General features: G+C 45.8%; 1 protein-coding gene across 18 annotated transcripts in view; it reads left to right on the top strand.

Moving 5' to 3' along the window:
• NFIA (nuclear factor I A) overlaps positions 1-22,274 on the top strand; it is a 346,615-nt gene that overhangs the window by 317,490 nt on the left and 6,851 nt on the right. For 15 of the 18 annotated variants that reach the window (XM_026796581.2, XM_014270796.3, XM_014270799.3 and 12 more), the window contains one exon: positions 1,137-1,228. The exons of 2 other annotated variants lie outside the window; for them this stretch is intronic. In XM_026796581.2, coding sequence (XP_026652382.1) covers positions 1,137-1,228 — 92 coding nt within the window. Of the gene's footprint in view, positions 1-1,136; positions 21,326-22,274 lie in introns of all 18 variants that reach the window. One more of the 18 variants, XR_012581251.1, reaches the window with a different exon arrangement.

Genomic DNA, 22,274 nt, shown 5'->3' with positions numbered 1-22,274 from the left:
CACCAAACATTTGCCTTCAGAAAGGTAAAAGAGTTTCCCCCCCACAGCCAACTCAGTGTCTTCTCTGACTCTTAACTCACTTTACTTTTCTGTAACGTTGAGGCCTCAACATTATATTTAGCCTGACTGGAACTTGGCAAGTAACTTTCCTTTTACTATTTTTTTTTTGTCTCTTCATTGGATAGTTAGGTTGTCTGGGGATTTTATTCAGCAGAATGCATTCCCATAAATATATTCAAAATAGATAGGAGCCCTCTTTGTATTGAGGCATCTATTTGCGTTATTTAGATCTAAACATGCAAAAAACTGAGGAAGAGAGAATATTGCTTGAGGGTTTTCAAATGAGAGGAAGACTAAAAATGCATTGAAAGCTTTTGGATGTGGAAGTACGTGGCATTGTGGACAGTTGCAGTGGAGAATATAATGCAACAATAAAATCATTAAAGTACTTCAAGTTTGGAAGTAATCTGGGTTCTTGGCTTGCATTGCATTTAATAGCTTTACATTTATGGGAGCCACTCCAGTTTTTAAAGGCAGCTTCAGCCTTCAGACTGATTGCACTTACCACCCCAGTGAAACTGCAACCCATTAATTTTTTACCGAAAGGATCTCCCTAGTTTGTCAAACACATCAAGTGAACATTTTAGAGAGTGCAGACCACAGCAGTATGAAAACCAAAACTTTATATCCAGAGAGAAACGCTGGATTAGCATGAAATAAAGGGTCTGATTCTGTTAATGAGCACTTAGGTAATTTCATTGCTATACAAAACTCTGTTAAAAATAGAGGTACCAGACATTCGAGTGAAAACAGTCAGGACCTGCAGAAATCTCCTGTGCCAGCCCATCATGGAAAGGCCTGCAGTGGTTCTCCTTCAGGCTGGAGAGCTGCCCACCCTCCCCTGAGCCCACGTTTGGGGCCACCCCTCTCCCAGCAGCCCAGTCCCCTACGTGTTGATCCCCCCACCACGAAGCCCGAACCTTTCCAGTGTCTCAAACCAAACTCTCGCTCTCTAAAACGTTCGCACATTTCTATGTCAAACATCTGCTTAGGTGGCTCTGAGACAGTGTGTTTTGGTGTTGTTCGTGTGCAATCTAGTGCCGCTTCCTCAACGCATGTGTCCCTTCCCTTCACAGCCTACTCGACACCCAGCACCTCCCCCGCAAACCGATTCGTCAGTGTTGGACCACGGGATCCAAGCTTTGTAAATATCCCTCAACAGACTCAGGTGGGCCGCTTTCGACTTCTCTGTTTGCCTGCAGCCTCTTCTCCTCCTCCTCCTCCTCCTCCTCCTCCTCCAGTGTCCTCTAACGTGTCCCCGCGGAGCAGCTGCACTGCCGCTGTCACTTCACCCACATGGTCTCAGTAACTACAGTGAAATGTCACTTGCAGTTTGTTTGTCTGTTGTGGTTTTTTTTTTTCCTTTGTTTGTTTTTTAATTTTAATTTATTTTTGGGGCTTGTGTGGTGATAACAACACTGCTTTCATGACTGGAAGGACCTCTCTGCTTTCTAAGGTGTTGGCTCCCAGCACGCAGTTGTTTGCTCTAGGGCCGGGGTTTCAAAGGCTTTGGCTCCAACCTGCTCCCCAGGCACTGCATTTAATTGTGTTTAGATCAGATGCTAGGCAAAAATCCTTCCCTGCCTGGTAAAGGTTGCCCAGAGAAGCTGCGGCTGTTCCTGGATCCCTGGGAGTGTCCAAGGCTGGGCTGGACAAGGCTTGGGACAACCTGGGCTAGTGGAAGGTGTCCCATGAAACAAGATGATCTTTAAGGTCCCTCCCAACCCAAACCAGTCTGTGATATGCAAAAAATAAACCTCAAATACTCATGGAAAAAAAATACTCAAATTCCTGGTTGGCCATTTGCATGGTGGGCTTTGAGCAAGCAGGAGATTTTTGTGATTGTGAGCACATCTGTTTTCCTTATGCAAAGAGAAAAAAGTCCAGTTGAGGCAGGCCTATAAAGCTGGGTTAGCTGAATTCATGGTCCTGCTATGGTCAAATCAGAAGCTCAAGTAAACATTTGTGTTTCTTTAGGAGAAGGACGAGATTTAAATGTGCTTTTTCCAAGCTGTATCAAATTCCCAGGGTCGATTAAGAAAATAGTTGTTGGCAGTTTTGTTAGCAGCTAATTTGAGCCAGATGTTGAAAAAATTAAGTCTGGGCTTAATATCACGTTATCATGGGGGGGAAGGTATAAAAAAGTGAACAGAGTTAGTGCTTTAGGACAACTGTAGTTTATAGTTTGAAGTGATTGCTTGACTACGTTGCAATTCTTTTAAAGGTCAACTACACGAAATATTTGTGATTCTGTTTTGAGCTGGTTGCAGTGACTAAAAAGCAATAATTCAAATAACTGGCAAACTGGGCATTACTACCCTTGGCTCTTGTAAGTTCTTTCAAATGGTTTATGGGCTTCTGAATAATTAGTGTGCAGATTAATGGCTGTCACATGCCACAGTAGGTGCATGAGGACAGACTCCTCGTTGTGATGGCTTCAGCACCTCCACTGTCACTGAAACACAGGTCACTCATTCCCAAAGATTTCCAGTTTACAGGGCTGCAAGCAGCTGCCTGTGAGCACAACGTGATTTTTTGCTGTCTGCTCTTTGTGTACAATTTGTTAGGGGCTTTAGTTTATAGCTCTGTGCACAGCACAGGTTAAACTATATCGAATCTCAAACCTTCTCTGCATTAAATAGGGTCACACAAAGTACAGCAGCAATGCAGAGAGGGGTTTAACCCATCAGATTCTGGGGGGTTTTTTCTTGCCTTGACAAAACTCAGCCTGCGCCCCACTTTTCCAGCCTTGTGCTTTTATGGGGTTCATGGGTGTGACAAGTTCTCATGCACCTTCCCATTTAAATCATATTTCTCCAGTTGTTTTGGAAACAACTGGAATATACAGAAATACGCTGAAATTGGGAAACAGGAATTTTAAGGTGTGCTGCTAAAGTCCTTAAGCATTTGGTCTTTTCCTTCATAGCTCAGGAAACCTGAAACCCTTTGGAGAATGCTACTTACCTTTTCCAGAAGACTTGAAAAACTCCTAGTTGGTAAATTGATTATGTAGTAAGACACAACAGTATTAAGTCTCCAAAGATATTTAAAACTTACTTGCATCCTGCAGCCTAAGTTTCCCAGATAAGTTTGTTGACTGTAAACTTTTATCCTCCTTATTTATGACTTAAATCATTTTAAAGTGCTCTAGCGTTACTTTAAGTGCTCCTCAGTAATGCAGTGTAGTGAATAACAATGCTGTACAGTGAAAAACAATACTCAAGCACAGCTTTCAATTAAAGTCTAACATGCTGCAGTGGGCAAGGAGACTGACTTCCAGTCTCTGACTGCAGCTGCATCTCCCTGCTTCTATACATCATTACACCACCACAACCCACTTGATACTAAATATATAATTTATCAGCAAACTCACTACTTATTCATGAAAGAACTCTGAAGTTGACTGTGCTTTGAGTCAGAGAAGTGAGGTAGAAGTGCTAACTGCAATGATTTGGGATTTATGTAGCATTCCTCTAAACAAAGACAGGCTTTTGTGCTCCTTTTTGCAGGGCATTAGTGTATAGAACAACCACTTAGGACATTTTCAAAACTGAAATGTAAAAACACATAGGACTGCATTATTAAAAGCAGCTGGGGTGGCTCCTTTCCATCAGGGTCTTTAGAGTACATCCAGAGTCAGGCTAAAATACAGGGACTAACAGCCAGGGACACAGCTCCCTGAGACAAGAGGAAGCAGGGAACACTCCGAGCTTCTGGAAGTCAAGCTCAAATATAAGGGTTAAGTGAATCCTTGCTGCTGGAAAAATAAAATAAAAATGAAGGCTTCATCTGAACATCTGCTTTTTAAAAATTATGGTCCAGCTACAACCCATATGAAAATATTTTGGCCAGATTTTTGGTGGCTCTGATGTTCTCTTGGTGGAACATTGCACTATAAGCACTATTTACACATCATCATCATCATTAGTCTTGAAGTGCTGCAGAAGTGAGTCTGTGCACAGGGATGTGGCAGCTCCACGGAGCAGGAGTCACAGTTCCCATACATGGGCATTCCCAGAACATTGGAATAAAATCCCAGGCAAATTACCATGGGCTGGGGCAAGGATCATTCTGTGCTGGGCTGTTTCTAAACAACCAAACCCAGTACAAGCCTTTCTGAATCATTATTAGAAAAAATATCAGTAGACATTTCCATTAGCACTATGTTCTGATTTATGTCATGTTGTGGCAAATATAACCTCTTAAAGGAATTTTATAGAGTTTATATAATATTCATTAAAAAGCCATCTTCCTGTGTCAGCAAAGGTTGCAACAGGACAACCAGTCTATCAGAGAAGGGATGGGGAAATAAACTGCTTTAAGTCAGTAGTTCTGATTTGGTAACCAAAGCCCCCAAGGGGCTGTTGGCTTTGCCTGGTTTTAGCAGTTTCCAAAGTTTTCAGTTGCTTTGGTTTTGCATCTGCTGCTTACACCATCCATCACTCTGCCACTCCACTCACTGCACAATTGTCCTGTCTTGGGGGTTATTTGAATCTAAATTTCTGTTTGAGCTATTAGAAGCAACACTTGACTTGGCATCCCCTGTATATGTTGACAAAAAGGCACAGGTGTTGTAACCTTTGCTTGATAAATCATTTACTTTTGCTACTTGACTTGCAAGCAATATGGGGGCATCAGCTTTTTAACTGCCTATTGCATATGCAAATCAGAAATACAGGATGCCTGGGGTACAGGGGGCTCTGGTTTCAAAAGCAAGCTGGTCTGGATAGCTCATGACTAAGTAATAGATACGTCTCTCATATTGCCAAGGACCTGCAACACAGAGGGTGGTGGAGGGATGGGAAAGTCCCCTCACATTAATTAGGGACGAGCCTCTCGGTAGCAACGAGGTGAATAAACAGGGCTGCATTTTGAGGTGGTTTTTTCCTAAAATTAACAGTGAAACACAGTGCATGCAGCTGGGAATGCTAAACCAGCAGCCTGTGGCCAGGGTTTGCCACTCACCACTCCAAATGCTGCTTGCTGCTCTCTAATACCCTGGCTTTGCTCTAGGGTACAAAATTCCTTTAGGGATCCACGTGCTCTGTACTCATCATGCTGCAGCTCCACTTCGCACTAAACATTGTTTACTATGCTGAGTCCTGTTTGCCACCTACTTAGCCTGCATCTTCCTGGAAATTGCACTTGGGATGCTAAAAACAGTTCCTGAGAAACACATGCCTGCTCCATCTAATCGCTCCTACCTGCCACTGGCCCATGTGCCCTGCACAGGGAGGTTGTGAGGATGCAGGGAACAGAAACTGCCTCCCACTGCAGGCACCCAGGCAGGGAATCAGCCACTTTACCCTGTGAGAAAGTGAATCCTGTAGCCCTGACCGGCTGTTTCAGGAAAAATCCTTCTCTAGTGTAAACACACTCGGTATCAGATCCATCCCAGGTAGTTTCTAAAAACCTAGTTAAGCACAAACCTAAATATTTATTCCCTTAGCTTTATGTAGGAAAAGATAAAACTTATTTCTAGAAGGACAGAAGTAGAAGCTCTTCCTGGTTCTGCCTTTGCACAATCCCAAAGCACAGTTAGATCCTGGATAATAAGCAAAGGCCTTGTGTTTTCACACTTTCCCTGGCGGGGCCCTAGAGCCACCCAGCTACAAGAGAGCTCTAGATAGAGCTCATCCTTTATAGCACAAAACAACTGAAACAAAAGGCCTGTAGCCTGCCTAGAACACTGAAATAAAGTTTAAGAAAATAACCAAAAGTCAAGCAAGCTTATCTAGGCAGCAAAATAACAGGTATGGAAACCAGCAAGCTCAGCAGAACAGCCTTATAAAGACCAGGTACAAAAATGCACCCTGTGAAATTCATCTTTAAAAGAGCAATATTAACTTAGGAGGGAAATCACTGAAGTTTAGCAAAGTGTTTATAGTACAAGGAAATTGCTAACTCCTTTAGATCTTCTCCTGCTCCCTGCCCTTCCCAAATTAGACAGTGGTATCTTTGTAGCTTTCTCCTTTTGGGCTTTTATTTATCTCTAAAAAAACCACCATATGCCTCAGGTGCATCCACAAACCTAATTGTACAATTACTTTCTTTCCCAGAGACAAGGCAAAGCTTGTTTTGCTTCCCCACAAGCGATTTTTTTTTGTTGTTTGTTTAGAGAGCAAACTGCAACCTGCAATTTTTCACTGGCAGCGCTTTAAAACAAAGGGCATGAGGAAAAAAAATGAGCTGGATGCTGTGTCCTGTAGGATAGCAGATGTGAGCTCTGTCAGACCAGGGGGGAGGCGAATTCCAGAGGAGAGGGTCCTTCTGTGAGAGCAGCCGGGCGCTGCTGCCCGGACACTGGAATGTGAGGACCGTGGTGCAGGTGATGCCCCTCTCCAGGAGGCAGGCAGGGGAGCAGCCCTGTCTGTGGCAGCCCCCAGAAGTGTACAGGATCCATAGATCAAAGTCAGCACCTTGCCTGGAAAGCTGATGCAGCTCCTGCAGCGCTTCCCTCCCCCAGCTGAAGAGGCAGAGCCGCTCTGTGCCCAGGTTCCATTGCCACCCTATGGAAGAAAGAAACCAGTGCACACATTTTTCTCCTTCCTCTGCACAAATCCGTGTGTGTGCCTGGCTTCACGGGGATTTTCCATCCCTGCTGCTCAGTGCCACCCTGCCCTGCCCTCTGCCCCCTCCCAAGGGGACGCTGAGCCCCACGCAGCTCGTGGTCATGTGCTTTATTAATGAGCACCACGGGCTGCCTGCCCTGCCCTGGCTGCCTGCACACCCTGCTGCCTTCATCCCCATTCCCAGAGCCCAGGAATGGCACTGGGCAGACAGGCAGGATCTGCTGGCCCTGGGCACAGGGGCAGGGCAGGGGTTTGTGGCACTGTGCTGACAGCTGAGCCACCACATTGCTCCACACACGGGGCAGGGCAGCGACACCTCGAGGGGTGTGTGGGGGACATGGCAGAAAACATGAGAGGCTGCAGGAACCACACCAGGCCTTTTGTTTTGGTGGGTTTATTTTGGGTTTTGGGGGTTTTGAGCAGAGCTGTTTATAAGCCAGGTCAGAGGTACTTGTTGCTCAGAGGAATGTCCCTCCTCAGGATCAGAACACTCATCCTCGAGGCTGGATGCACTGCTTGTGACTGAGTGCGAATGGAGATAAAAAAACTCTAACTTGGAAGCATTTGTTAGGCTCAGCCCTCTAAGAATTCCATATTCTGTACAGTAACCTCCCTAAGCCAGTACATGTGTCCAATTTCAGCTGCAAAGCACTTCTAAGCACACTTGAATATTCCTTTTCTTTCTCTTGGTCTGTCCAGAAAATGTAGTGAGAGGTTCAGAACATGATTTCCATGAAAGAATAACATCTTTAGTGTGTTAAGAAAAATAGTTTGCATAGATCAGGTATAAAACATAGTTTTGGGGTGTGGAACTGCTACTTTCTGCTGAACTTAGAGGGATCACTCTGCTCCCAAACCCTCCAGGGATCTGTGGATTTTCCCATATTGGCAAAGGAAAGTGAGGGCTGCTCTCATCCAAAGCCTGGAGCCCCCTTATGATCACTCAAAGTTTTGATCTCTGTCCAAAAAGTGCTTTGCTTTTGCACCAATGGCATCAGGCTACTGACACATGACCTGAATTTTGGTGCTGTGTTTCCTCTTCCACCCAGGATGTAGGAATACCATTCTGAACTTGAGGGCGGCCTAAAGAGAGTGTGGATAGGAAATTCCACCCTCAGGTCAGTTCCTAAAAGGAACTGAGAACAGCACACCCCAAAAAGAAAGCACATATTGCCCTAGAGAGGTAAAGTTTCACAGAAAACTTCCCAATGCCATCATGTGGCTGCATCTTCAAAGCAGGATGGAGCCAAATCAGTCCCAAAATGCCTGGGTTAGTCCTCAGCAGGGGGGATCCTTGTTCCTGGGCTTTTTCTTCCTCCTCCTTCTCCTTGTAGACTCTGGTGAACAGTTCCGACTCTTTTTTGGAAACCAGCACTCAGCATCCTATTTCCAGTAGATTTAGCATAGAATTATTTACAATGGACATAGAAGAATTTCCCAAACTAAGCAATTAAACTTACTGAGTTTTCCCCCTCCTCACAATAACCAGGAAGCCTGTGTGTAAGGCTGCCTTTCTGTGGGTTTTATGGCCATTACTTACTCCACAGTGGGGGAGAAGAAAGGGAAGGAGTAAGTATGGGCCTGGTGGGAAGAGTTGGCAAATGCAGAAATATGATGAATGAGCTGGAGAGATTTAATTTCTTACTAAATTCTCTACAAGCTGTGTAACCTTTCTTTAGCTAAACAATTACTCTAAAAGGCAATGATTTTCTGTGTTTTCATTGAAAAGTCTTCATAATAACAATGGCCTATGTTCTCCTTCTTGAAGAACTTCTGCCAAAAAACAGTTTTCTTTTTTCCATTCAGCAGGAAACTTTCTTTTATTTTTATTTTTTCAATCTCATATTCCCCGCTAACATGGATTTACAAGGCCTACCACTTACTGCATGGGGCTGGGAAGAAGCTTCCCCTCAGGCCAAATCATTTTGGTCCATCTCCTTTGTAGGGATTCTTGCAGCTTCCTCCCAAGAGGACTGCAACCACTGTCAGAGACATAATACCAGGCCCAAGTGGCCATTTAAGCTGACAAAATGTGACATTCCCTGTGTTCACAGGTCAGGGGGCGTGGGAGGGGATTCCCAGATTTGTTTTTCAGCGGACAGGCAGCAGTTCTTGCTGTGTTGTGGAGGGTGCAGTTGTGGGGAGCATGACTTTGGTGTAGGGGGGGAAAAGCCATCAGGTGTTTAAACTCATGGCTGCCAACATGAGGAAATGAGATGAGCTGATCCTCCCTGAGCCACAGGGTCCAGTTTAGGAGCTGATTCCTGCCAGGTGGAGCCTTGGGAGGGTTTTGAGGGTGCAGCATGGGCAGAGCACTGCTCACACCCCCACGTTCACACCCACAAATGAAGCCAGGCTAAGGCAAGGTTATGGTTCTGTGCCCCTTGCTGCTGTTGGCTGGCTTGGCTGATTTCCTGGCCACCACTGCCCACCCCAGCCTCCACAGCAGATAATGCTGTATTGGATTAGTCTGCTCGCTGCTGCATCAGGCCCACAATCAATTTATTGACTCTGTCAGAGTGGCTAGTACAGTAATTGTTACAAGAGCAGAATAGAAAGCAAGAATGTGTCCACATAAAATATAAAAATGACGTTTTGTTCTTTCTTTCCTCTTTGGCCCTATAGATCTTGATGTGTTTACACAGTGGAGAGCACTTTACTTAAGTTAATCAGCTCCTTCTACATTATTAATTGCGACAGTTAGGGCGCTACGTGGCGGCAAACGTATTATTGAGAGCATTGATCCCACGCTGACGGTGTGGAGCTGGGCAGGTTTTGTATTCCTCCCCTTCTTCCCAACTGCTTGAGGGCACTATCAAATCCCATTTCTCTGACTGACAATAGAGCATCGATAGCATCGATCCCAGAGAGGGGCAGGAGGCTGCACAGCAGAAAGGAAGGAGTTCTCAAAGAGCCAGGCTGGGGAAGGGGCTGTTGGAAGTTGGGGATGGCAGTAATTACATGCCTGGCCTGATTTCTCTATTTTGTAAAGAGTAATAATTTAAGAGCTGAAGTTTCCCAGGTGCTGCAAATTTGCAGAGGTGGCACGATGAGACCTTTTAAAATGTGTGCAGAATGTATACCCGTATGAAAAAAAAAGCCATACTGACTTTTTACAAGGGTTTTGGAAGTGCCTTTGAAAGACATTTCATGAAAGTTCAGCCTTTGCAGCTGATACCTATATGAGCCCCATAAATTCCACCCAGCCTGACAAACTCCAGTAGATGTCACATGTGACCTGGATGGAAAAGGTCAGCAGCTGAATTTATGGCTTTTGCATTTACTGGAACATTAAGATTTTTTGCCAGCTGCCATATATACTTTTTAAGAATTCTGCAATCTAAGGATTAGGACCACAGTCTACAATGAAGGTCAAAAATTAAAGGCCACAATCCCTGCATCCTTCCCAATGGATAGGCATTAAGCTACCTCTGTTCTAGGAATCACCTTTGCTTAATGGCATTAACACAGAGGTCAGGGAATGAATAAGCTCCAGAGGTGAACACTTTGCAAAATAAGACTGTCCTGCTCTGAAATTAATAGTGAATTCCATAAAAAGGGACCAAAAGAAGCCTTTTCTTAACAGAGAAGGAGTCCTCAGTTTGCAGAAGTTTCCACGTTCCCAAGACACTGAGCATCACCTGCCTAGTCCTGGACTGTCCTAGAGAAATATAACTAACACAGGCTGGGGTCTCAGAAGAAATACAGCAAAATTACCTCAATTTTGGTAAAATCTGTTTATATTTTAAATTTGACAAAGGTGTCTGTTCTTAGTAATGATTGCTAACAGCATGGGAAATTGCAGCTTTCAAATTTTACCTGGTTATAGTTTAGAACGGCAAAACACATCTCATTTTAGGCTTTTGCTTTGATAGCATTTTCTGCTTGAACAGAGGTAGAACTGGAAAAGTTTAATTTAAAACCATAAAAATCAAAAGGCTAAACTCAAAAATATCTTCTAGGTTCCCCCTTAGGTGCTTTAGTTATTAATATTCAACTTAGAAAACAGTCCTGACACTATAATCATAATATTCCCAGGCATATTCACTTGTGTGACCCAAGTGTTACATCACCTACACAAACACTGGTTATTACACTTGAGGAGAGATGCAGCTGAATGCACTGCAGAAGGCACTGAAATGTAATTTTAATTATGAGATATGAGTAACCAAAGTCACAACCAGCACGGTGCAGCCACCTCTGAGGCTGAACACAATAACTTAGGAAGAAATTGTTCCCTGTGAGGCCCTGGCACAGGTTTTCCAGAGAAGCTGTGGCTGCCCCTTCCCTGGAAGTGTCCAGGACCAGGTTGGATGGGGCTTGGAGCAAATCTGGGATAGTGGGAGGAGGTGTCCCTGTCCTGCAGGACATGAAAAAACACAGGCTTTAAGGTTTCCTCCACCCAAAACCATTCAAGGATTCTATGAATTTCTGCATTGCTTCGAGCAGCTTTATACAACTTTAGGTATCCTTTTGTGCCTTTTCTGTAACTGCATCTTTTTAAATATGACAACAGAAAAATTGCCTATTTTTAAAGAAAAAAAAAGGGATAAACTGAGATACGATATTTGCATGTGGTGTTGGGTTTTTTTCATCTTGGCATGGGCTAAACAATGAGATTTGAGATTTTGGAAGAACACTTTGACACATTATATTCCTTGTTTGGCTATTCCCTGGTTTGCTGGGGTTTTTTTAAGGACTTTGTTGCAGTCCTTTAGGTTAAAGATCATGTCTGAGAATCTGTGGTATGGGACCCGGCTGTACATTCATTGAAGCTGATGAGAGGAGGAGATGGAAGATTTGTTATTGCCAGGAGTTTGTTATAGAAATACAATAACATTTTTGTTTAATTATGCTTCTCTTTTGCTTATATCTATGCACAGTAGAGTAAATCTAGTCTTTTTCAGATAAGATAAAGGTTAAAATCCACATTTTCTCTATGGGGAGGGTTTACGCTGCAGTCTTCATGTATTTCTGTGGCGTTTTTATTTTGTGGTTACAGGTATTAACTCTAAAGCCATTTTCCTTGATGTAGAGATGGATTTGGGGTTCTCCCAAATTACTGGTCATGTGGGCTAAATTTTAAAGTTTAGACCATGTTGGATGGGGCTTGGAGCAACTTGGTGCAGTGGAAGGTGTCCCTGCCCATGGTGGAGTGGAAGGTGTCTCTGCTCATGGCAGAGGGTTGGAAGATCATCTGATCTTTCAGGTCCTTTCCAACCCAAACCATTCTGTGACCCCATGATTTCCCAGCAAGGGAGGCTCCACAGGCTCTTTATAAATCCTCTCCCTACAAGCACCCAAGGCAGAATTTGTCCCAGTAGTGGTAACTGTTTTATCAGTGCTGTTGATATTGTGTGAGTCTGAACAGAGTTCAGATTCTTCTCCTGGAAGCTCTTTGGAAAAACAAGGAGTAAAAGTAGTAACATTTAGAGGGAAAAATGGGGGCAAAGAAAGCTGGAGGAGAGCTGTAGTTAACCATACAATGGAGCAGCTTGCTTAGGGAGTACAAAGAGCCACTTCTACACAGGCTATTTTCAGGGAAAAGCCTCACATTCAGTGACTCACAAAAGCGAAGAGGCACCTTTTGATTTTAAGTTCAAGGTTTACATTAGTAATTTTGTCTGTTTTCTCTGTTAGTATTAATTAAATTGAGATAGTTTAATTAGTATTACTAAATTTGATCATTAGTAGTAATTCATTCTGCCTGCCATACTGCACAAATATGATGAAGCAGAAATAACTAAATTGTTTAATTTCATCTCATTTAATGACTTTACACTCCACCAGGACTTTTATTGGCATCTCACAGTATGTGTGAAAATTGCTCCAAGCTAGGCCAAGACCCAACTCCCTTTAGCCAACCATGTCTAATACATCCCTCCTCATCCAAAGATGGATCGTGTGCTGCAAAGCCTTTTCCCATTTCCCCAACAGAGAGCTGGCAGCCTCTGGAGCCTGGGGTGGTCTTTCCCTGCCCCACTCACACAGCTCCTGTAGCATCCTGACCCCAATGGCCTCATGGATCTTTACAGGACTCATCCCTGGATGGGATTGCCCAGAGCATGATGGAAATCCCTTCAGGGATCCCCACAGATGAGTCCCTGAGCACAGGCATGATGCACGACCTTCCATTTTTATTAGAGCAGTTTAGCAAGGTACAAAGCATCAGGAAAAATGCAGATGTCAAAAGTTCCCACGTTCAGGAGAGGTTTTTTTGTTCAGCTCAATGCCCTCTTGGCTTTCTTTTTTTAAGAGGAGTTTTGGGAAGGGAGGGTTTCCTGATGAATCGAGTCATTATTCCTCCAGCTCGCTGTCTTCTGTAATTTTAAGGTCAAAAGTGCCAGAGTTGCCTCTGTGCTCCTATTTCTGTGCGTGTTAATTTGGAGCCTGGTTTTGATCTCCTTGCCCAGTAACACCTAGGACTTGCCAAAACCCGAATTCCTCTTCCTTTTTTGTGGTCTCCAAACCCAACCCTGCCCTACCCACCTCTCCAAACATGATGCTATCTTGGTCCTCTCATCCTGGGGTCCCCAGCTGTCCCTTTGCCTGGAGTGTGCCCTGCCAGCCCCACTGTTCCTGCTGCCCACATTCCAGTTCCTCCCCTGTGCCTCTCAGTCCCCATGAACCCATCCCTCCTGCTTTTTGCCCTGCTTTGATCAGGCTGGGCCCACTTTGCTGTCCCCACAGGGCTGCACATTTGTTCACTTCACCCAGACAGAGAGCACAGGCAGGGACCTGACTTTTGGGGGGGAATTTTGGAGGGAGTGCTCACTCTCCTGTCCAGCCTAAGTTGGACAGGAGAGTGAGCATTCTCCCCTCACTTTCCTCTGTGTGCTCTGAAGTACTCTCAGGGCAGTCAGAAAAAGCAACTGAACTACCTTGGGTAGTTGTAGGTCAAGTACCTTTTGACCCACTATGGATCTTCTCCCATTACACCACAGGGAGCCCCTGGACACAGCTGGGGTGGTGGATAGGCTCCCTACAACTCCACTGGGGCTGACAGAGCTAGGATGATATAGGTGCTAAATGACCAGGGCATGGAAAGGCCACCTCAGCCTTCAACCTCTGAAGGCTGCAGTCACCTTTCCCTCCTCCTTGCTCTCCAGTGGAGAAATGGGGGAAAAAAAGGCTGAAAACTACCTTTTATACCCCAAACTGCAGAGCAAAGAGCCGCAGCCTCTGAAGCAGCTTGCTGGCAGAGCCATCCATCCCACTGGGAGCCCTGGGCCCCTCACACAGCTCCTGTGGCTGGGCCGGCCCGGGACGGGGCAGGGAGTGCAGGGCGAGCCCCTGTGTGTGTGTACGTGTGTGTCTGTGCGTGTGTGCTCGGCTGGCTCGCTGCGAGCCCAGCCTGGGAGGCCCAGGCTGGGGGTTGATTTTCTTTGGATGACTTTCCCCGATTGTCTAAAGCAATAAAAAGTAAAGAAACTTTTGGGGGGAGAAAAAAATGGTGGTTGAGGGGAGATTATTTTTGCAGTCCTGGTGCAGGCAGAACTCCCGAGGCTTGGTGGGGTAGGGGGGGTGGTTTTGCTCGCCTGAGGACTGCAGGAACTGGCTTAAATTGAATAAAACTGTAAGTACAGTACCGGGGACGGCGTAACAAGGAGTTCTGCAAAAGCAACACCACCGGAAAGCACAATGAAGAATAGAGCGGGTTACGCCGCGGTGAAAGTATGTACTGGTTGTTATAACACCGTGCCTCCAGAATAAATTATGTCCCTTTAAAAAGTAATACTTTAACTGTGGAGCTATATAGAGACAATTAAGACGATATTGTTCTCCTCATTTCCCTCCCCCCTCCCCTCCCTCCCTCTCTCTGCAGTAGCTCTGTGGAAACTTTTAATGCTGCAGCTTGAAACTTGGGCCTCTGGGTCTGAAATGCCTGAGAAAGCACTGCGGGCTCTAACTGTAAAACATTCCTTCGGCGGGCCCTGGAAACAGGGCGCGCTGGCGCAGGCGAAGTTCAGAGGGATCACATGGAAATGAGGGCTGGCTGCAGGCTCCCGAGGAGCGGTTTATTTCCCTTAAACCTGAACTTGAACTTGGGAAGGCGCAGCCGGGGCCTGGGCCAGGCTGAGGGCGGCCGTGAGGGGCTGGGAGCGGGGCCGCTGCAGGCCCCGGGCACCCACCCCGGGGCTGGGGGGGATCCCTGGGCACCCAGAGGCTTTTGTGCCGTGTCCAGGGGGGAGATGGAGTCCGGGGAGCCAGAGGGTTTTCCCTTCATCCAAGCAAAATGCTGGAAAGTCCCGTCGCAGCAGTGTGTCTGCCGTCCCAGTTTCCACGGGACTTCCCGGCATGAGGTTATGAGCAGCTCCAAGTCCCCGTGCACGTGTTGTTTCATAAAAGGAAAGAAATGAGTGAGATCTGCTGTAAGAAATATGGGATTGTTGCACTCCTGAGCAAATTTAACTGTGCCTCCAGCAGAGAAAAATACGGGGCTGTCTAAAAACGAGGCGTAGAGTGCAAAACTCAGCCCCCCTCACAGCACATTTGCTTTTACCTCGAAATAGTAGATGCAAACCGTGAGGTGGGTTTAAAATTGGTTTTCCCTCTTTGATTCCATGCATCCCGCTGTTTCCTCCTTCTCTAACAGAAGGGGAGAGCGAGGTGCTGATGCTGGCGGGTGTCACCCAGGTGTGGTGGCAGAGGTGGCTGCTGTCCCAGCCACAGGCGTGGGGCGGCTTCCTCCCCTCCTGCCCACAGCTGGCCTTGGCTAGGGGGTCATATTTTGGTCATTTCTGATTACTCCAGAACAATTTTTGGCTATGTTTATAGCAAAACTTTGAAAGGATGAATGGGCGAAAAAAATCCCGCTTGGCAGTAACTCAGGAAATATCTACAAAGATGTTCTTTCTGGAGCGAGATCTTATTTCAGGGTTTGTGTTAGGATCATTTTTATTCTGTGACAGCACATAAAGAGAGCGGGACAGAGCAATGAGGTCTGGCATAGCTAAAATCCCTTCTGTGTGTGTGAGGTTATATAGTTTATCAATGCAGAAACCACCACGGGCTTGGAAAAGTAAACAGCTGGCTTGGGTCTGTGTGCTGCACTTCGGAGTTGTCTGCAGGATTTAAATGGCTCGCCTGCGATTTTCGGAGTGGGGCAAATATATATAGTTTTCCTTTCAAACATGTCAGAAGGTTTTTTTGCAGCCGTTTGTTTTCTCTGCTCCTTTTTTATTTGTTGCAATTTTCCTTTCTGATTCATTCCAGTTTATTTTGCTTTCACAAACGGCTTCACTGCCACCAGCAAGTCTACAAATAAATTTAATTTTTTTTAAAAAAAAAGTTCCTAGCCTACTCAGAAAACCTTATGGCAGCGACAAATATCAGAGAAAGCCATCGTCTCTCTCAAAGATTTCATCTCACCCTCCACTTAATCCGCTTGCTGTACCTCAGATCTCAAGTAACTTTCATACTGTGGGCTCACTTTAATGGATAGAATCTATTTTTCATGAAAAAAGCAGGAAATAAGCTGTCTTTCGTACAAAGATTTACAAAATGTAATCATTGTTGAAATATTCTCTTTGAACTGCCTTGTCCGCAGGGGTGTCTGGCTCCCAATACCCCCGTTTCTTTAGAACACCCTTACAAGTTCTTCTGGTAGATCAGGTACACTGGTGGTTCTGGTCTTTGATGTCTTGAATGAATGAAAGAAAAGCATAATAAAAGAGAGCTGTTGATCAAGCATAAAATACTCTTTAAGCTGACAGAATGGCAGAGTTAACACATTCTAAGCTGCTTTTAGGTTTTTCCTTTTTTCCTCACATTTTCCTGTGCTTTGTGTACAGTGGGGGTTTTTATTTTTTGAAAAGTCTCTGATCTATGTAGTATGCCGTCCTCTAACAAAAACCAAAATGGGATTGTTTCTCTCTCTTTCTCCCTTTCTTTTTCCTCTCTCTTTCCCTTCACTATCTTTTTTTTTTCTTTTTTTTCAAACAGCAAGGGTTGCAGTTTAGCATGGCTGCAGTCAGCTTTCAGCCGACCACGCAAAGTTTAGAAGTTATTTTGCAGATTTCAAAGTCAATTTACTAACAAATAAGTGAACTTTGTTGCTCATTTTTTTTAGAAAACTGGAGAAAAACTGTAACTGGCAAAATGTTCCTCAAGTAAAGGCAAGACCCTCTGCCTAAAAGCAATTTTGTAAACCAAAAGACGGGGCAGGAAAATGACCTCATTGTGAGAGAACTTTTCTTTTAGAGGCAGAGAAAAGGGAAAGTTTTCTTCCTGTAGATCTAATTTAGATCTTAAGTTCCCATACATTATTTATACATCATATTCAGAGTGCCAGCCTACTCTGCTGACTGGGTTACATTTCAAACATTTGCCATTGATAAGTCTTTGCTGTATTATATTCAGGCTAAATGCGAATATGTCATAGCGCAGTCAATCTTTAATCCGCTGAGCTCCAGGTCGGGGCAGCAGGGGGTCCAGCACTCAGAGCATTGGTTTATACTTAAGAAACATCTGGGGCCAGCTGGGACACTTTACTGGAACATTCAGATGTCTGGAACAACAGCAGGAGTTACTGTATGAGTGTGTTTTCATAGGTTTGGGAGGGTTTGGGGTGACTTATTTAAAAACACTAGCTGTTCCCAACTTGAGGTTTGAACCCAAGCAGAAATCTTGCCCGAAGTGAGTTTGTTGGTCCCAGGAGAGAAGTGGTTTTGGACTACTATACATTTTTAATAGTCAGCAGGCAAAAGTGCATATTACAAAATTATTGCACGTAATTTAATGCAGTTTGCCACAACTGGCATTCCTGCAAAAACTATTGGATGCAGAGCTACTGTAGGCATTGCCTGGAGAGTAGTGTCCCTCCTGGGACAGGTTTATCTGCCTCCAGACAATATAAATGTGCTCGGAGTGGGGCGTGTGACTCTCCCCGGTGCGGATGTTGGACAACCAGAAGATTCTCTCACTGTTTTATGTCCCTTTGGGGATGACCAACATGCTACTTACGTCCCTGTAGGTATTTCAGTCTGGAAAATATAATTACTAAATAATTAATTCCAGCTCTAAGAAAATAACTTCCATAGGCACAAAGGTGACCTTGTCTTTTATATTCACCTTTCGGTCCTACACAGTAGGATCAGATTTTGGGCCAGGACAAACTCTGGAGGAGGCACTAGAAGAGTGGGATGAATTCAGATGTGGGGCAAACCAGAGGCAGTTGCTGTGTCTGCAGGAGCCCTCCAGCCAGTCGCAGCAGAAGCTGAACTGCCACTGTCTCCCCTCACCCTGGCAACCCTTTTGAAGTGGCATCAAAGGCCCAGTTTTGTCCCCTTGCTTTCACACGACGCACCGTGGGGAAGAGCCTTCCCGGCACCTCTCACAAGGTGATGCCAAAAGGCCCGGTTCACTGCCTAACTGCTCGCATTCTCCTTTTATCTTTGCAACCAGAAGGACTTGTTACCCCAATTCACCTCCCCGGGGTTAATGTTCGTGAGAGCCTCAAAGTTCTTGAGGTGACTGAAATGTCATCCCCAAACAAAACAACGCTCCGCAGCGAGACCTCGCAGGTGCCAGCAGCCGTGGCTTGCGTTCAGTTGGGCTGCCCAAACAGCCGCTTTGCCGGCGAGCTCTAAAGCTATGGGATTTTCTTTTATTTTATTTTATTTTATTTTATTTAGGCTCTTATCACAGGTGGGTTTTTCCGCCCGGGCCCGCGCAGCGATCGCTTCCTGCACATGCCCGGGGCAGCAACGGCCGCAGCAGCCGCCTTTGAAGTCCCGATGGCACCGACCTGTCACGCCGCCGGGCACACAAACTGGGCTTCAACCTCCAGAAAACAGCTATCACTGAGCAGGCCTGAGCCCTGAGTGGGTATGGAGAAGCCAAAGCTGCTGTGCGTGGAGTTTGTCAGAGTTTCAAACGTGTGAATGTCCTTAAATAACCTACATCGCCCGGAGAAATAAGCCAACTGTCACACCCAGTTCTGGATTCCACATTAACAACCTCCTTCCGCAGCCTTAAACTTTGCCCTTGAGGACTTTTGTTTAACTTCTTAATTCGAAAAACAGATAGGGAGGGTGCACAGCCCCGGCTTTCTGAGCGAGCTGAAAGGTCCCATTGTTGGGGCAGGAGATGTGCAGGTAGAAGCAAATGGAACAAGTTTGGGTTGGATTGTCGTTCTGCTTGGAAACACGTGAGAGGTGCTCGCAGCAAGGCTGGGGTTGAGGGACGGCGTGCAGGAAGGCTGGTTTGAGGAGGTTTCCATAAACAATGGGCCTGTTCTCCTGGGCTCCTGACTCAGGCAGAAACTGCTACAGGAGTCGATGAGGCACTTTGTTAAATATCCAGAATCACAGAATGTTTCCTTGCTGTTCTTCCTGTAGAAAGGAGCTGATTGTCAGGAGTGGCTGGAGAATTTTTGTGTGTCTCTGCTATCTCCAGGAGTGCATAAGAAACAAAAAGACTTGCACTATCAGAGAACCGTAATTGCCATCTCAGACTTCCTGTTTAGGATTCAGTCAAGTAGATATTGTTTATGGATCATAAAACCTTACTACTGTGAGGATTCTCAAATACGAGTTTCAACTTTCATGGTGCTGTAAATTAGAGGGGGGGAGGGAAAAAGTGTGATAATACTCCTCGGAGAACAGTAAAATAGAGCTCTGCAATGGTTAAATGGAATTTTATAAGCACATTCAGTGTGGAACTGTTTTGCATTACATGAGTTGAATACCTTAGAGATGACACACATCTGCAGGCACTTTATTAAATCCTTAGTCAGCACTTTTCAACCTGATGAGATTACTTCTTCATTTGACTGGAGAAAGGGAAGCAAAGATCTCGTACCGGACTGCAGAATTCTTTCTGATGTTTCACCTTGAGTGCTGGAGAAGGACAGCGAGATGCTGGGCAGGACAATACAGACTCGTAGTTGCAGCGACAACTGTGTGGCAGCAATTTTACTGAGCAGGACCTTTAGCTCCAGTGGGTGCATTTAGCTCTAAACTCACTGGGAGAACAGTACTGCAAAGTAAAGAGAAGGGAAATAAAACACCGGCTCTTTTATGAAAAAGCACGGAGATAATATCATCCTGACCGTACTGTGATAGGGCCCATGATTTAAATGGAGATTTTAAATTAAGAAAGGCAACACCGCCTGCTCCGAGGGGGTGCAGTCGGATAGGTTACAGAACTGCAGGGATGAAATGGGTGAGGTGCTTAGACATTGGGCAGCACTCTAAAGCAAGGCACAAAATACTTCAGCCATCTAAATGTAGGGATCCAGGCTTCTTTTTTTTCTCCATTCTAAGCTCCCTAATCATGCAAAAAAACCCTTGATAGGTCCCAGCTATCGGGTCTCCAAGTGCCTAATACGCTTCCTAGACGTTTTCATTTGAGGCCGGAGGTCTCCTCTCCCTAGCAGAGAAGTTTCACAGGTGCTCCAGAGGAACAATGGTGCTCTTCAGCCCTAATCCTGGAAGACTTAGACATGTATAGGAGGCTTGAGGGGGGATATGAGATCTTAATATTAAAATGATTAGCAGAAAAAGGAGGATCATTCTGTGTGTGTGCTTCAGCTGTAAGATGCTCTAAATTAAACCGGTGTCCCGAGAGCGGTGCTGGTGGGATCTGCTGGGTAAATGCGCGCTCTGTCTCGCTGTTCTGCTGCCTCAGCCCATAAAACATCTCATCCAAGTGGGGCTGCAGGAGCAGGCGGAGCGGGACGCAGCTGTTGGCGAAGCGCTCCGAGTTTGGGTCCTGTAAAAGCAGCTTTTCACTCGAGGCTATGCAGAGGAAGTTTTGAAACAAGCGTGCGGTTTGGTTTGGGTCTCTCCTGTAAGGGTTAAGTTTTTTCATTGGTATTAAGGCCGAGCAGTGTCTGCAGGAGTCATATTGACACCCTAGTGCATGGTAACTCTACTCCTTTATTGACATGTTGCTAGTCAGGAGCACAATAGCGCTCTGTGTCTGCAAATCATTGCTAAAATCATCTCAAGAAAAAAAAAAAAGTTTGAAAGCCCAATGCGAGACAAAGGCCCCAGAGCTGCACTGCGCCGCTCAAAACTCCCGAGTCAGCAACTTCTATTGATTAAAAACTAACCTTTAAAGTAACTCGCAGAGTGTGTGGTTAGCATTTAAATTTAAACATGTCATGAGTTGATTTGTGTTACTGAATACCAACTCCGAAGGAGTTACATTCACATCAGATTTTTTTTTTTCTAATTCCCTTAAGCAGCTAAAGTATTTCATGAAATGTCAATAGGGCAGGGGGGAAAAAAAAGGTGTTTTGGAGGGAGGGGACTCGCGCCCAGCCTCGCCGTTTCTTTTCCCATGCAAATAGTCACCCCAAAAAGAAAAGTGTGGGGAGCGACACACAATAATTAGACCTTTGTCTAACTTTCCCAAGTGCCAGAGAAAGACAGATTAATTAAATATACAACAGTGTTGGTTTTTGGAGTGGGGGTCTCTCTTGCTGTGGAGGTCATAAATTAGGCAGAATAAATAGTTCAGTGTGTTGGGAGCGGGGCTCGACGTCAGCGCGGCTGGCGGCGGTGGGAGGGCGCAGCGCCGCGTTTGCGGATGGCGGTCACGTCTGGGGCTGTCTGGTTGCCCTTAGCAACGAGACATGATGTAACACCGGGATGAACTTGAACTTGGGGGACTTGAAAAGGGAACAATAGACCAGAGCAATCAATAAAGCCTATTTCAGTGAAGGATTACAGAGCCGCTCTGGGGTAACCTTGTCTGCGAGGCGCGGGGTGAATAGCGAGATGCGTGAAGGAGCGCGGGGCGGCGGGGGACGGACCGACGGAGCGGCCGGGGCGGCCGGACACACGGACCGAGGGGCGGGGGGGCGGCGGAGCCCGGGCGGGCCGCGGGACCCCAGCGCCGCCAGCCCCGGCCCCGCGCGGCCCCACCTCCGCAACCTCTGCGCTTCTTTTTTTTTTTTTTTTTCCTTTTTTTTTTTTTCCTTTTTTTTTTTTTTTATTTCCTGCTTTTTTTAAAAAAAATAAGGGGGGGAGAAAAAAATCAGCTTTTGAAACGAGGGAGGAGTGGCGAGGGCAGCGGCTCCCGCCACCGGCGGGCCATGTGCCGGGCCAGCGGCCATGGAGCAGCCGGACAGCGGAGATGGGAACCATCGCCTGGAACTGTTCAACCCCTCCACTCCACGGCCTCGCAGCCTTTAACCCTTCCACCCCGTCACCTCGCAGTTTTAACCCCTCTACTCCATCGCATCCAAAGTTTTAACCCCTCTACTCCATCACCTTTCAGTTTTAACTTTTCTATTCCATCACCTCACAGTGTTCAACCCTTCTACTCCATCACTTCAGTGTCCAACCCGTCTGCCTCATCTCCTCTCAATCTTTACCCCGTCTACTCCATCACCTCAGTCTTAACTCCCCCTAACTCCCATCATCTCTCAGTCTGTAACTCCTTAACTCTATCACCTCAGTCTGTAACCCCTCTTCTCCTTTACCTTGCAGTTTTAACCCCTCTACTCTCTCCCTTCTTGGACTTTACCCCCACTCCTCCCCACTGGGCAGTGCCACAGTTCCCAGTCTGGCCAGAAACTGTCACACTCTAACAAAATGCATGAGGAATAACCCTGAAAAGTTTGGAAAAGTTGGGAGCTGGCAATGGTCGGCAGTGCTGGCGGTGGTTGGAGATGTCTCCAGCGCAGCA

The sequence above is a fragment of the Zonotrichia albicollis genome, chromosome 8 (genome assembly GCF_047830755.1).
Source record: "Zonotrichia albicollis isolate bZonAlb1 chromosome 8, bZonAlb1.hap1, whole genome shotgun sequence".
Classification (NCBI taxonomy): Eukaryota; Metazoa; Chordata; class Aves; order Passeriformes; family Passerellidae; genus Zonotrichia; species Zonotrichia albicollis.
Note: the sequence above shows the minus strand (reverse complement) of the source record. Positions and strands in the feature narration are given on the sequence as shown.